The 16,015-nt window shown below is 42.6% G+C and overlaps 1 protein-coding gene across 1 annotated transcript in view; it reads left to right on the top strand.

Annotated features, from left to right (window-relative positions):
• Positions 1-9,101, top strand: part of EIF4E (eukaryotic translation initiation factor 4E) — a 219,534-nt gene extending 210,433 nt beyond the window's left edge. The window contains exon 7 of the mRNA XM_063917731.1: positions 8,289-9,101. Within this exon, the coding sequence (XP_063773801.1) occupies positions 8,289-8,403 (115 nt within the window). The 3' untranslated portion in view covers positions 8,404-9,101. The remainder of the gene's footprint in view (positions 1-8,288) is intronic.
• The last annotated feature ends 6,914 nt before the right edge of the window (positions 9,102-16,015 follow it).

Genomic DNA, 16,015 nt, shown 5'->3' with positions numbered 1-16,015 from the left:
TGGGGTCTTCTCTTCTGTGTCTCCTCTCACATGCAATAGGGCAGGCTTGTATTGTATTCAGTCTGTGTTGTATGTGTATATTGTCTGTATTTCATTATGGTGAAACAGAAGGTATGCAGTGTGTGTAATGCCACATTATACCCTATTTCATCTGATCTCCATATCATGTGAGCAGTGTAGTCAATCATCACAAAATGCTGAAAACATGGGGAGAGTCCAGAGCCTTCCTGGCTGGGGGCTTTAAAAACTATGATGTCGGATATGTAATCTGAGCTCACTGCCAATAAAACACAAGAACTGCAACAAGCAGTGGCTAACCTAACTGCTAAGGCTGATGCTTCCCATCCCCTGCTGTCTACAGGTGCTCAAAAACGTGCTTTACCTGCAATCCTATCAGATTCTGATGATATCCAGCCGGATGGGGATGATGGGTATCCCATTAGTGGGGATTCCACCCCTACACAGGGTATAGAACCCCTCATATTGGCTATACGGGATGTGTTACAGCTCCCCCTGGAGGACGCTACTAATCAGTCATTTTTCCTCCCACACGACAAACTGACTGTCACCTTTCCTGATTCCAAAGAATTGGATGATTTATTTAAATTAGCCTGGAAAAATCCAGATGCAAAATATCAGGTGTCCATAAGGTTTTTAAATACCTTCCCCCTTTGCCCCTGAAGGCAGGAAATTCTGGGAAGAATCTCCAGCAGTAGACGTTTCTGTCTCTCGCCTTTCTAAAAAGGCGGTGCTCCCTGCTCCGGGCTCTCTTACGGTAAAGGACTCGGGGGATAGGAAAATAGAGACCACGCTAAAATCCATCTACACTGCTGCAAGTGTAGCTCAAAGTCCGGTCATTGATGGTTGCTCAATGACACATGCCATTCATACATGGGCTACTCAGATTCAGGAGGATGTTTCGGGTGATATGACCTTGGTTACTACTGTAACTTTCCTGAAACACATTCAGGGCACGGCAAGAGTCCTCTGTGACTCCCTTAAAGAGAGTGGCAATATAAATGCTAGAACCACTGCTATGGCTGTGTCTGCACGCAGAGCCATATGGTTGCGTCAATGGATTGCAGACGCTGATTCCAAACGTAATGTGGAATCTCTTCCCTTCACAGGTGAATGGCTTTTCGGAGGTGAATTGGACGCATGGATCTCCAAAGCTACTGCTGTGAAATCCACGTTTCTCCCTTCAGGGGCTCCGCCCGCTAGGCCTACCTACCCGGGACCGTCTACTCAGTCCTTTCGGTCCTCCAGATTTCGATCTAGGGCCTGGGGTGCCTCCAGTGCAGCTAGAGGCTCCAGAGGTAAGCCTAAGAAACCAGCCATTGCTGGCTCTCAGGAACAGAGCACCAGTTCAGCTTCCACAAAGACTTCGGCATGACGGTGCCCACCCACCCCGAGATGATCTCGTGGTGGGAAGCTCGGCTACATCACTACAGTCACATCTGGGACAGTTCCTGCCTAGATACCTGGCTTAAGGGACCTTATCTCTCAGGGTTATAAGCTGCAGTTCGACTGTGCTCCTCCCCAACAATTTTTTATTAAATCAGGCTTGCCAGTTTTGGGAAATATGCGTGTTACGCTACTACTGCCATCAACTAGTTGATCCAGTCCCAGGTCATTGTTCCAGTACCCCTGCTACAGCGAGGACAAGGTTACTACTCCAGTCTGATTGTAGTATTAAAACAGACCGGTCTGTGAGACCCATTTTGAATCTGAAGTCCTTGAATCCTTACCTGAAGGTTTTCAAATTCAAGGTTGAGAGCGGGGATCGTGGGCCTGGAACAAGAAGAATTCCTAGTGTCCCTGGATATCAAGGACGCCTACCTCCATATCCAGATTTGGCCTCCTCCATCAGGCCTATCTACGGTTTGCCCTACTGAACGTCACTACCAGTTTCAGGTGTTACCCTTCGTCCTGTCTACAGCTCTGAGGGTGTTCACGAAGGTCGTGGCGGAAATTATGTTCCAGCGCAGAGTCCAGGGGGTCAACATTGAACCTCACCTGGACGATCTCCTGATAAAAGCAAGTTCCAGAGAGCTTCTACTGCTCCATATAGATTGCACTATCCAACTTCTTTCTCACTACGGGTGGATCCTCAATCTATAGAAGTCTCAACTAAAAGGCTCCTGTTTCTGGGTATGATACTGTAGCTCAGAGAGTGTTCCTCCCAGAGAACAAGGGGAGAACACTTCAAGAGATGGTTCACATGGTTCTCCGACCTGCTCGAGTTTCCATTCATCTTTGCATAAAATTGTTGGGGGAAATGTACAAGGCGATACAGTTTGGCAGGTTCCATGCCAGACCCTTCCAATTGGACGTCCTGAACAAGTGGTCAGGTTCACATCTTCAGATGCACCGACTGATTCAGCTGTCACCCCAGACCAGGATTTCACTCCTGTGGTGGTTACAGCCTTCCAACTTGCTGGAAGGTTGACGTTTCGGGATTCAGGATTGGATCCTCCTCATGACTGATGCGAGCCTAAGAGGATGGGGAGCTCTTACCCAGGGGGTGCAGTTCCAGGACAGATGGTCTGCCCAACAGGCCCTACTTCCAATCAACATTCTGGAAATTTGGGCTATCTACAATGCTCTGATTCAGGCCTCCCCTCTACTCAGGGATCAGGCGATCCAGGTTCAGTCGGACAGTGGCGTGGCGTACATCAATCGACAAGGAGGGACAAACGCAGGGCCTGCATGCGAGAAGTGTCAAAAATACTTCTCTTGGCGGAAAGAAATGCAAGAGCGCTGTTTTCAGTTTTCATTCCAGGAGTGGACAACTGGGAAGCGGACTTCCTGAGTCTCCACGACCTCCACCCAGGGGAGTGGGGAGTACATCCTCAGGTGTTTCAACAGATTGTCGACAGGTGGGGATACCCGCAGATCGACATGATGGCGTCTCGCCTCAACAAAAAGCTTCGCTGCTACTGCTTGCAAACCAGGGACCCTCAGGCGAGTGCAGTGGATGGGCTGACGTCGCCTTGGCCTTACCGACTGGTCTACCTATTTCCTCCGATTCCGTTGATCCCAAGGGTGCTCCAACGGATCAGAGTCCAAGCAATCCTGATTGCGCCGGATTGGCCCCGAAGGGCGTGGTACACAACTCTTTTGGACACGTCCATAGAAGACCCTTGGCTCTGCCGCTAAGAAATGATCTTCTCCAGCAAGGACCATTCGTCTACCCGGACTTACGGTAGCTTCGTTTGACGACATGGAAGTTGAGCGGAATATCCTAGCTCACACAGGGCTTTCCAAAAAGGTAATTTCCACTATGGCGTAAGCCAGTAAACTTGTGACATCAAAACATCATATCTGGAGGAGATATGTCTCTTGGTGCGAGGAACGCACGTATCTGCCTGCGGAGTTTAACTTGGGACGTTTCCTGCAGGCTGGTGTGGATAAAGACTTACGTCTGGGTTCCGTTAAGGTCCAGATTTCGGCTCTCTCAATTTTCTTTCAGAAGAAATTGGCTGTGTTGCCAGAAGTTCAGACTTTCTTACAAGGGATACTCCACATACAACCTCCCTTTGTGCCGCCTACTGCACCCTGGGCTTTGGATGTAGTGTTGAAATTTCTACAGTCCTCCTGGTTTGAGCCTCTGATAACTGTAAAAGACAAGTACCTCACATGGAAGACAGTGATGATATTGGCCCTGGCTTCTGCTAGACTGGTCTCAGAATTAGGGGCCTTATCGGGCAAAAGTCCATACTTGGTCTTTTATGAGGACAGAGAGGAGCTCCGGACTAGACAGCAGTTCTTACTGAAGGTTGTCTCTGCGTTCCACCTGAATCAGCCTATTGTTCTGTCCTGTTCTGACGTTTCGGCTCCTCCGGAGTCTTTGGATGTTGTGCGTGCCTTGAAGATTTATGTCAGGTGCACAGCTCGGGTCAGGAAGACGGATTCTTTATTCGTGCTTTATGATGCGCAGAAAAAGGGGTTGTCCTGCTTTAAAGCAGACCATTGCTCGTTGGATTAGTCTTACTATCCAACAGGCCTATGTGTCGGCCGCCTTACCTGTTCCTCAGTCTCTGAAGGCCCACTCAACAAGGTCAGTGGGCTCTTTCTGGGCGGCTGCCCGTGGAGTCTCGGCCTTGCAGCTATGCCGAGCGGCTACCTGGTCGGGGAAGAACACTTTTGTGAAATTCTACAAATTTGATACCCTGGCCAAAGAGGATACCCAGTTTGGGCAGGTGGTGCTGCAGCAGTCTCTGCACATTCCCGCCTGTTCTGGATGCTTTGGGACATCCCCATCGTACTAATTCTGGCTCCAATATCCCTTATGGATACTAGAGAAAATAGGATTTTAAATACCTACCGGGAAATCCTTTTCTCGTAGTCCATAAGGGATATTGGGCGCCCGCCTCTGTGTGGTGACTTCTGCAGGTTATCTGTTCTGTGTGTTCTGTTCAGCCGTTGCTGTTTTTCTGTTGCCAGCCATTGCTGGCCCGATTATGTTATGGTGTGCTGGTGTGAAAATCTCAGCACACGTCTTTGTTGTCATGTTTCCTTCTCTCAGGTATGTAATTTTCTTTCGGACACTGTTTTACCTATAAGTGCCTGTGGGAGGAGGCATAGAGGGGAGGATCCAGCACACCCAGTTGAAGAAATTTAAAGTGCACTGGCTCCTTTGGACCCGTCTGTACCGCATCGTACTAATTCTGTCCCCAATATCCCTTATGGACTACGAGAAAAGGATTTACCGGTAGGTATTTAAAATCCTGTTTGTTTTTTTCTAAATCATTCCAATTGACGGATAAAAGCTATAGAAGATTGCTGGTCAGTGTTAAATGTGATTAACTGGTTTTATTATTGTCTACCCAACTATGAGATAAATAAGTTTAAAATTTGGTTTTGGGTTTTATGTTGCAATAAAAAAAATATAATTTTCAAAAGCCTATTAAATATGACAGATGTTTAATTATCCAAGGAAACAACCGTATAAATTAAGCAATTGCAATATAAATGGCATTTACACAGCTTCGGACAGGACTAAAATATGGACATGATTGCATATTATTCCCTTGTCCACAAACTCTGCTTTTTTTGTCTCTTGTGTCTGTGTTTTGTAATTTAATATATACTAGTTGCTTTAATTAACTTAACATTATTGATCAGCATTCCCAGTTCACCATTTACACAAACAATCTAGTTCAGTGGTTCCCAGACTATTAATCTGCAATGCACCGTACCAGTACATGTGTTAAGCATATACATGCTTGACCCCAGGTGACTTAATTAGTATCTGTCCTTTTGATTTAACCATCTATGCGGTTAGGGTGCCTTGTAGACCAAGTGTGGGAACCACTGGTCTAGTGACTCCTGGACGTATGGATTGCAATACATGCGCCAGTTCATTATTATACACTGTTCATTCTGCAAATATTTGTTTACCCAGTGCCTGTAGTGCCTATGCTCATTATGCACAGTTACAGTGGACATGCATCTGATTACTTAAACCTCTAAACCGGGGATTATAAACCCTAGTCCTCAAGTACCCCCCGCAGGTCATGTTTTGATGATTTCTTTAATCATGCACAGGTGAGTTTATTTTGCCGGGTCAGTAATTATCCCACCTGTATCTACAGACAGAAATCCTTAAAACCTGACCTGTTGGGATAGCTTTGAGGTTGAGAAATCCTGCTCTAAATAAAGGTGTTTATGTCAAAACCCCTCAATTAGCTTAGTATGCATGGCCTTTCTATTTTCTGCAGAAAGCAAAGCACAGAACTGATGCCACAGCAACATGCCCTTGGTAAAATCTCTAGAGTAATTATGGGATGAATTCAGTTAAATGTGAGTTTGCAAAAGCAAAACTCGCACACATTGCCGCAATGCGAGCACCCACGAAATGCGTGTTTACAAATGGCGATTTGCAGGACTTGTGGTGTTGTAGCGGAGCTTTTCTACAAAGTGACATGGAAGAAGTGCATGAAAAAGTGGGAAAATCATCCTGGACACCAAAAAAGTGGCAACTAAGATAGCAGGACCATATATAATGCTGTTAGTGACCAAAAGTAAAGTACTGGAGATTCTTTAAAGGTGTAAAATGATTTTTTATTAATGATTTAAAAAGGATGAGTAAAAAGTGTTCGTTAGCAAATTTAGGTCCAAATGTATTAAGCCTTAACAAGAGAGAGATCGCATTCCGCTGATAATCTGAACTTTCTGACACTTCAATACTCAAAATTCCGGCAAGTCGAAAAACATGGATGCGTGGAATCCATGTGTGTTCGACCCTGCTGTGGTCAAAAACGGTCCATTTCAAATGGCCCATAAGAGAGGACGGGAAGGAATAGGAGAGGAAACGGCCGCTATTGAATACTGATGTGTCAGATCCTCTCCGTCTGAAAGGATCTGACTGTAATTGAATATACCCCAAAATGGAGATGGATAAAGAGTGATAAATGACCAGCCAATCAGCTCATAAGTGTCATTTTTCAAACACAGCCTGTAACTTGGAAGCTGATTGGCTGGTCATTTATCACTCTTTATCCGTCTCCACTTTATCTCTTGTTAAGGCTTAATACATTTAAGCCTTATCTCTTTACAATATTTTGGGGTACAGAAATATGTGTTAAATGTGATATATACTTTTTTTTTTTCTATTCCGTGTTTTAAAAAGTTGGAAAAAATCCTTACTGCTAGTTCTAAAACATCTTTCATCAGTGCACCACGTCCTACATACATGTCCAACATTTAACCCATTATTAAGCTATTTATAGAAATTCTGACGTGGTTTTTATTGGAAAAAGCAGCTTGCAGGAGTCAACTTGCTACTAAGCAAAATGAACCCCTATTAATGCAACATGCAATTTTTTTTACTCCATTCTGGTCTTTTCACAGTTAATTCTAAAGGAAGCGTAACCCTATCTGCCTCTTAAGATTAAGCCTGTGTAAACATACAAGATGTGGCTATTAAATAGCGAAACTATGAAATAAACCACATATGTGAGTTAAAAGGGAGTGGAAGATCATTGACCTTGGACTATCCCAAAATGTTTTTTCAAATTTCACCCCTCTCGCACAGATAGTTTGCTGTCGCTCAGCGTTTGGAAACATTTTGTTTTTCCTGTGTGTAAAATGCTTTCAAAATAGAGCAAACATGTTCACTTACAATTTCTAGTTACATTGAACAAAATGCGCACTGAATCTCTCCGTATCCTAACCAAGGCTTACAGTTTTGATTAGTGACGGTCATGAGTATGTTGAAGCTGAACATCCCTGAAAGCCTTGCACATCCAATATAACCGAAAATGTGGAAAAAAATGTAGAAAATTGTTCAAATTGACCGTCGACTCAAATGATAACATAAATGGTAAACATGGACAAAGAAACTGTTAGGCAAGTTTTGCATCAAGATCGTATTAATTTCAAGCTGAATCGCATGTTTTAGAAAGTTATTACCTGTGATGAAACATGGATCTTCCAGTACGATCCTAAGCCAAAACGCTATACCATGCACTGGAAAACACCACCATCGCCAAGGATAAAGAAAACATGTCAAAGCAAATCCAAATTCAAAGTCATACTAATGAATGGTGTTATTTTGGCAGACTGGGTATCAGAAGGCACAACAGTGAATCATCATTACTACAAAAATGTTCAAGTAAGTTTTTGGGAAAGGATCAGAAAAAGAGGCCGGAGTTGTGGAACAATGGTTTCATCCTCCATCACAGCTCTTTGTGAAACTGTTTGGGGTTTTTTTTTGCCTAGAAACAGATTGCAGCGTTAAAACACCCTTCAGACTCACCAGACCTAGCACCTTGTGACTTCTTTCTTTTCCTTAAAGTCAAATCTACTCAAAGGAAACAGTTTTGCATCAGTTACTGAGGTAAAGAAGAAAACAACAAGCTTTTCATGCCGATAATGAGCTACAGCACGGCTTTGACCAATGGAAGATAAGAATGCAGCGTTGTGTGGATGCAGAAGGGGAGTACATAGAAGGGCAACGGAGTTAAAATATAATTAATATAATTAAACTTAAATGATAGCGTAAGTCTCATTATTTAATTTCCACACATCATTCATTTGTACCTTATCTAATAGAAGAATTATATTTGATGATATAGCTTATCTGTAGTTTATATGGGTTTTTTATAACCTTGTATTTTTTCCTGTTCTCAGATGAGCTATATGTAAAATGTGGTGTTTACAGTATGGTTTATTGTTCTGGATAGCATAGCATTAGGTTATCATGGTTTGTGGTATTACCACTTATGTCTTTGTTTTGTATAAAATCTGCTCTGAATTAATTTAAATATTTTTCTTTTTAATAGGAAGGTTTACAAGGAAAGGTTAGGACTTGCCCCGAAAGTAGTGATTGGATATCAGTCCCATGCAGACACGGCTACTAAGAGCGGCTCCACTACTAAAAATAGATTTGTTGTTTAAGAAGACGCCTTCTGAGTATTCTTTCATAGGAGACTGCGTCAAGCAATCGCGACTTGGGAGCTGTACCAAAGCCTCTACAAAAGCAGAGTGGACTGCATTCAGATTTGATTTCCACCTCAATATTGCTAAGATTTGTGAAAGTCATTCGCCTTCTTGTCTTGTGCTATGTTCAAATTCACTCACATTTGACTTTTTTTTTTTTTTTTAACCCGTTTTTGGTAAAAGTTATCCAATCAAAACATTTCAATGCGCAAATGCCCTTCCTCCCAATATCCTCAGTGGTTGCCCAAGTGATCTCTGTAATAGATTTTTTTTTTTTTAAAGTTCTTTACTATTACAGAAATATTTATCCGCAGGAATATGAATCTTTACATTTGCATTGTATGCAGTTACGGTAGTTTGCTGATTTGCAAGGCGGAGGATTAAAATGCATTCAAACTTCTCTAGCAATTCATTCATGGCTTTGTTTTTTTTGCTTTTTTTTTCTTATTTTAACAGCATTGTTCTGGCTGTATTTTGTGCTGATGTTGGCTGCTAGGTTTAATTTATTTGTTTCCCTCCTTGATAACATTAGTGATATTCTGATTTACTTTTTTTTTTTTTTTTTTTTTTTTTTTAGCTCATGTAACTTTGGTGATGAATCCGCGGGGAAAAAAACTAATGGGTTGAATAAAAGTGTTATTTTGTGCGTTTAGAAACATTCTTTTAATTTTATTTTTTACTTTTGTATGCCATTACAGAGCTTTGCTGCAAGTTTCTGCATTTCAGTAGAATCAGTGACCTGTTTCTGTGATTTCTTAAACATAATTGTGGAAATTTTTTTTTAATGTGCATCATAATGACATTCCTTAATAGAAATAGTACGTGTTTTTTCTTTTTTCCTTTTTTTTTTTTTCCCCCTCCTTTTGTTTCCTATGGCGTATTTTAACACATTGTATTAGCTTATACTTTGCTTTGGTTATAAAAAAAGAAAAAAAAGAAAAAAAATTACTCAAGTAGCAAAGCAGTCACCATTCATATTAAGACAGTGTACAAAACTGTAAATAAAACATGTACAGTGAATTGTCTTTTTAGACAACTAGATTTGTCATTTTTTTCATCTTTCTGTGAGCAGAAATGTTTCTACTCCCTACAATATGGACGCAATGAAGCACATATTTTGTTAGGATACATGAATTACGATCTAACAAGTTTCAATGATTTCCAAGTGTCTTCTGTGTAGTGCCAGTAACGTTTCCCACTCTTGTCATTGTTTTAATGAGTATACCCAAAGTACCTATTTCATCAGGTGCATAATGCACTGCTCCGGTTTTTCCTACTTGTTTTCTATTTGCTATAACCGGAGCTAAATTTAGTTTTTAGGCTTATTTTACTTTTTCCGAACAGCTTTTAGTTTTAATAGATAGAAGTAGGAATAACTGAAGCAGGGTTGGGTATTTTGTGAATTGGACCATTTCAGAGCTGAAAGGAGAACCCAGGAAATAGAAATTTTAAATATTGCTGTAACAAGTGGTTGCATAATATTGTCACTTGAGTTTTAGTTGTGCCTACTAGTCATTGTGTGAGGGATCATTTTGTGCAGTTGGTATTCATAATCCAAATATAATGTAAATTACCTTACTTTAATTATATAATGAGGTATTCTTATCTATGAATTTAATGCTTGTGCTGAGTGGTTTTAAACTATTTTTGACCATATCCAAAACTATCTGAAGTATAACACAACAGTCAGTGGAGATTCACACACAAACTGGCAACCACAGTAAGCCTTTGAGGACAGTTTCAGGTAGTCCAAAACTAGACCATGTGTATTTTAAAGGAACCTTTTTATTGCTAGTCACTTATTTTCATTTTATTTTCTTGCAAATGCCATATTCTCGTCAATAATAATATTGTATGAGAACAGTAAGACTAATGTTGCAGTGGTAAGGTGGGTACACACTATGTGATACACTCCATGAGCAACATCGCGTAGTGTTTCCCCATCCAGGTCGCCGACATAGAGCGTACACACTATGCGATATTGCCCAGCGACGTCATGCCGCAGCCAGACCGAACATGCAGCTTCTGACGATATTGTCAGATTGAGCGGGAATTGTTAATAACCCCGGGAGCAGACATCAGGCAACGCTGGTAGCTGGTGATATTGTAAACCCTATCGCTCAGGAGCGTGAAAAGGAGCGATTTTGTTTACAAAATCGCCTAGTGTGTATGCACCATTAGGCAATGACTCTGTATAAAATGGTTCCCTTAATAGTTTCACACGATTAAGCATACTTCTAGAACTCACTAGTTTACATTACAGCAGACACTTCCAGTGTACTTTTGCCTTAAAACAGATCCAAAAGAGGTTTGTGTTTAAAATATTGATTAAAAATGTAAATACAGTTTGTAGAAATGTTTGCTTATATGTGTAACATTACTGTGCACTTACTGCACTTTCACCAATATGTGGCATGTAGACATTTCAATATCAGTAGTAATGGATTGGCACTTCAGGTATAAATGCATCAAGTAATGTTGATACTTTTTTTTTTATAAGCTGCTTTCTACTCTTAAAATCTCATTTGTTTATTTATCTACTATAAAAATGTTTAAATGGTAATGTACTGGGCATAGAAACAAAAATTGAGATTTAACTACTATACCTATGAATTTGCAGAAAATGGAGCCTGAAATTAGCAGTCCAGTCAGGTGATTTAGAAGTACATATTTATCCATGATTTATTGACCGAACATTGCTTGTAGCAGGTCATTTTCTATCCGTACGTGGACAATTGGTCTGTTAAGTCCACTTAGGCTACCATCCAGTTCCATCAAGTACCAGTATTTGAAGCCTTACCTATTGTATCACAATTGCTCACGTGTAAGTGGCAAGTCAGTTTGTATTTCATTAAAACAAGTTGCTGCTGTATGTATAATGTATATAATTTATATTTAGATACATAAATCTAAGTTTGGTATGCAAAGAAGTATATTTCTTTTTACTCACTAAATAATTGAGAAGGGCAATTGTTTTGCTGTTAGCGATAACAGTGTTAATTAGAAATACTTACAGAGCACCTTAAGTGGTGGCATTTTATTTTCATCCGTTTATTTGGAATATTGTTCAGAGTTTCAATCTGTACCTGGCAATGTTTTGGGTAATATGTGAGTAATAAATAACTATAATAGCAGCAATGTATACTTCAGAAGGTTTTTGTTGACTTTCGTTTGGACTCTGTGCTATATCTATAACCCAGTATGTTGAACCTGATAGAGCATATCAAGGTAGTTTTTAATCGACAAAAGTATAAACATCTTTTGTGATTTGTAAATTAGACAAATAAAAAAACCTTTTGTGGGTTTGATTTGACCAGGAAAGCAGTCGTGAAAATGCAGCTGTCCATATACAGATGTGTCCACATATCTATCCTTCTGGCACCTTAAACAGCCATTTTTGTCATGCAGTGCTGTGGTGTGACTACTAAGCAACTTTTTCCTATAAAATGTATTTTGTTTGCAAAATGATGCAAGTAGGTCGAACAAGCAGCTTTTTATACTAATTAAAATGATATGCAACATTCCTATATTCTTTGTGCTTATGAAATGGTATGCTACAGTGTTTTCTTAAAACCATAGCATTTCATATTCAGATACAGTCGCACACACAATATTGACGTGCCACATATAATTTTTTATCAGCAGAGTCTGCTTGTGCATCTTAATCGTATGGTGATGTGAATAAAGATGCATTTTCTGCAAAAAAAAAAAAAAAACTCCCAACTTAAACATAGTTGCACAGGACCTGTCGGCTCATTCACGCCAGGTATCTCCCGCTGAGGCAAGATGTAAGCGGACACATCTGTATATTCTGTCTATTCTGTAAATGTGTAGTGCCAGCACCAATATTGTCTTGTATTATTAGCATCTTATTTTTACAACTTTGTACTGCTTTACGTGGTGGTGTAATTATGATTACAGGAGATTGAGTCTGAGACTACTTCAACAGAGTTTCTTCCCTGTTCTTTAGCTAAAGCATCAAAGTACTCCTGAAAATACATATTTTGAAAATGCAGTGGGAGCTTGACCTTACGTACAGTGACAATTTGACAGTTGATTTCTGCGACTGTAAAAAAAAAAAAAAAAATCTGACTTTTCTTCTAAGTATGCTTATCAAGACCAACCTGTCAAAGCTGGCGTTCTACATCTCCAGAACCATTTTAGGGTCAGCCAGGACAGCGTATCAAAGAGTTTTTCAAGTCTAACCACTTAGGGGGGATTCGATTACATGCGGTAAGCACACCTGTCAAACAGGACTTTAGCGCAATGTTTTGCCCGATGATGGCATCGGGCTATTCAATTGCGGCCCGTGTGGGTGTGCTAACCCATTTTCATGCGCAAAACACTTGGATATGGGATAAGTTCCTGTTTCCATGTGTTTTAACAGCTGCAAAAATAGGATTTTAATTACCTACTGGTAAATCCTTTCCTCTTAGTTCATAGAGGATACTGGGGTATAGACTGGTCCACTAGGAGCCTTCAACACTTTAAGAAATCAATAGTATGCACTGGTTCTTCCCTCTATGCCCCTCCTACCAGACTCAGTCTAGAAACTGTGCTTGAGGAGATGGACATACATTGAGAGAAGGATTGAAAGGCCAGTGGTGAGATTTGAACCAGCACACACAAACCAAGAAGAAAGCCATGCTAACCAACCTCGACCATGAACAGCAACAGCTGAACCAACAACAATACTTAACAGAGTAACAGTGCAGGAAACACGAAGTACTGGGCGGGCGCTAAGTATCCTCTACGGACTACGAGAAAAGGATTTACCGGTAGGCAATTTAAAATCCTATTTCTCTGTCGTCCTAGTGGATGCTGGGTACTCCGTAAGGACCATGGGGAATAGACTGGCTCCGCAGGAGACTGGGCACTCTTTAAAGAAAGATTAGGTACTATATCTGGTGTGCACTGGCTCCTCCCTCTATGCCCCTCCTCCAGACCTCAGTTAGAATCTGTGCCCGGCCAGAGCTGGATGCACTTAGTGGGCTCTCCTGAGCTCACTAAAAAAGAAAGTATTTGTTAGGTTTTTTATTTTCAGTGAGATCTGCTGGCAACAGACTCACTGCTACGTGGGACTTAGGGGAGAGAAGCAAACCTACCTGCTTGCAGCTAGTTTGTGCTTCTAAGGCTACTGGACACCATTAGCTCCAGAGGGATCGAACACAGGGCCCGACCTCGATCGTCCGTTCCCGGAGCCGCGCCGCCGTCCCCCTTGCAGAGCCAGAAGACGGAAGATTCCAGAGAAAATCGGCGGCTGAACACTCCGGTCTTCAATAAGGTAGCGCACAGCACTGCAGCTGTGCGCCATTGCTCCCACAGCACACCACACGCTCCGGTCACTGGTGGGTGCAGGGCGCTGGGGGGCGCCCTGGGCTGCAATTTGTATACCTTACTTGGCAAAATGCACATAATACAGTTCTAAACTGTATATGTGCCTAATCCCCCGCCATAAATATTATTAAAAAAGCGGGAGAAGCCCGCCGCTGAAGGGGCGGGGCTATCTTCCTCAGCACAGCCAGCGCCATTTTCTCTTCACAGCTCCGCTGGAAGGTCGTTCCCCAGGCTCTCCCCTGCAGTATACACTACGGAAAGGGTAAAAAAGAGAGGGGGGGGGCACATAAATTTAGGTGTAATTGTGATAATAAGCAGCTATTGGGGGGGAAAATTCACTTTGTACTAGTGTAAATCCCTCTGTTATATAGCGCTCTGGTGTGTGCTGGCATACTCTCTCTGTCTCCCCAAAGGACTTTGTGGGGTCCTGTCCTCAGTCAGAGCATTCCCTGTGTGCGGTGTGTCGGTACGGCTGTGTCGACATGTTTGATGAGGACGCTTACGTGGAGGCGGAACAGGTGCCGATAAGTGTGAGGTCGCCCCCTGCGGGGCCGACACCAGAGTGGATGGATATGTGGAAGGTATTAACCGACAGTGTCAACTCCTTGCATAAAAGGTTCGATGATGCAGCTTTGGGACAGCCGGCATCTCAGCCCGCGCCTGCCCAGGCATCTCAGAGGCCATCAGGGGCTCAAAAACGCCCGCTACCTCAGATGGCAGACACAGATGTCGACACGGAGTCTGACTCCAGTGTCGACGAGGATGAGACAAATGTACAATCCACAAGGGCCATCCGATGCATGATTACGGCAATGAAAAATGTGTTGCACATTTCTGATATTAACCCGGTTACCACAAAAAAGGGTATTATGTTTGGGGAGAAAAAGCAGCCAGTGACTTTTCCCCCATCTGATGAGTTAAATGAATTGTGTGAAGAAGCGTGGGGTTCCCCAGATAAGAAACTAGTGATTTCTATGCGGTTACTAATGGCGTACCCTTTCCCGCCAACGGATAGGTTACGCTGGGAGACATCCCCTAGGGTGGACAAGGCGCTCAAACGCTTATCAAAAAAGGTGGCACTGCCGTCTCAGGATACGGCCGCCTTAAAGGAGCCTGCAGATAGAAAGCAGGAGGCTATCCTGAAGTCTGTATACACACTCAGGTACTATACGAAGACCTGCTATTGCTTCAGCATGGATGTGTAGTGCTGCAGCAGCATGGTCTGATTCCCTGTCAGATAACATTGATTCCCTTGACAGGGACACTATTTTGCTAACCATAGAGCATATTAAAGACATAGTCTTATATATGAGGGATGCACAGAGGGACATTTGCCGGTTGGCACCTAGAATTAATGCAATGTCCATTTCTGCCAGGAGAGTATTATGGACTCGGCAGTGGACAGGTGATGCTGATTCTAAAAGGCACATGGAGGTTTTGCCTTATAAGGGTGAGGAATTGTTTGGGGACGGTCTCTCGGACCTCGTATCCACAGCAACAGCTGGGAAGTCGACTTTTTTACCTTAGGTTCCCTCACAGCCTAAGAAAGCACCGTATTATCAAGTACAGTCCTTTCGGCCTCAGAAAGGCAAGCGGGTTAGAGGCGCGTCCTTTCTGCCCAGAGGCAGGGGTAGAGGGAAAAAGCTGCACCAGACAGCCAGTTCCCAGGAACAAAAATCCTCCCCTGCTTCCACTAAGTCCACCGCATGACGCTGGGGCTCCACAGGTGGAGCCAGGTGCGGTGGGGGCCCGTCTCTGGAACTTCAGCGACCAGTGGGTTCGCTCACAGGTGGATCTCTGGGTTCTACAAGTGGTATCTCAGGGATACAAGCTGGAGTTCGAGACGTCTCCCCCTCGCCGTTACCTCAAATCAGCCTTGCCAGCTACTCCCAAGGAAAGGGAGGTAGTACTGGTGGCAATTCACAAGCTGTACCTCCAGCAGGTGATAATCAAAGTCCCCCTCCTTCAACAGGGACGTGGTTACTATTCCACAATGTTTGTGGTACCGAAACCAGACGGTTCGGTGAGACCCATTCTAAATTTGAAATCCTTGAACACTTATATAAGGAAGTTCAAGTTCAAAATGGAATCGCTCAGGGCGGTTATTGCAAGCCTGGAAGAGGGGGATTATATGGTATCACTGGACATCAAGGATGCTTACCTACATGTCCCCATTTACCCACCTCACCAGGAGTACCTCCGATTTATGGATCAGGACTGCCATTACCAATTC

Source organism: Pseudophryne corroboree, chromosome 1, assembly GCF_028390025.1.
Source record: "Pseudophryne corroboree isolate aPseCor3 chromosome 1, aPseCor3.hap2, whole genome shotgun sequence".
In the NCBI taxonomy this organism is placed as follows: Eukaryota; Metazoa; Chordata; class Amphibia; order Anura; family Myobatrachidae; genus Pseudophryne; species Pseudophryne corroboree.
This window is presented reverse-complemented; position numbering and strand designations above follow the sequence as displayed.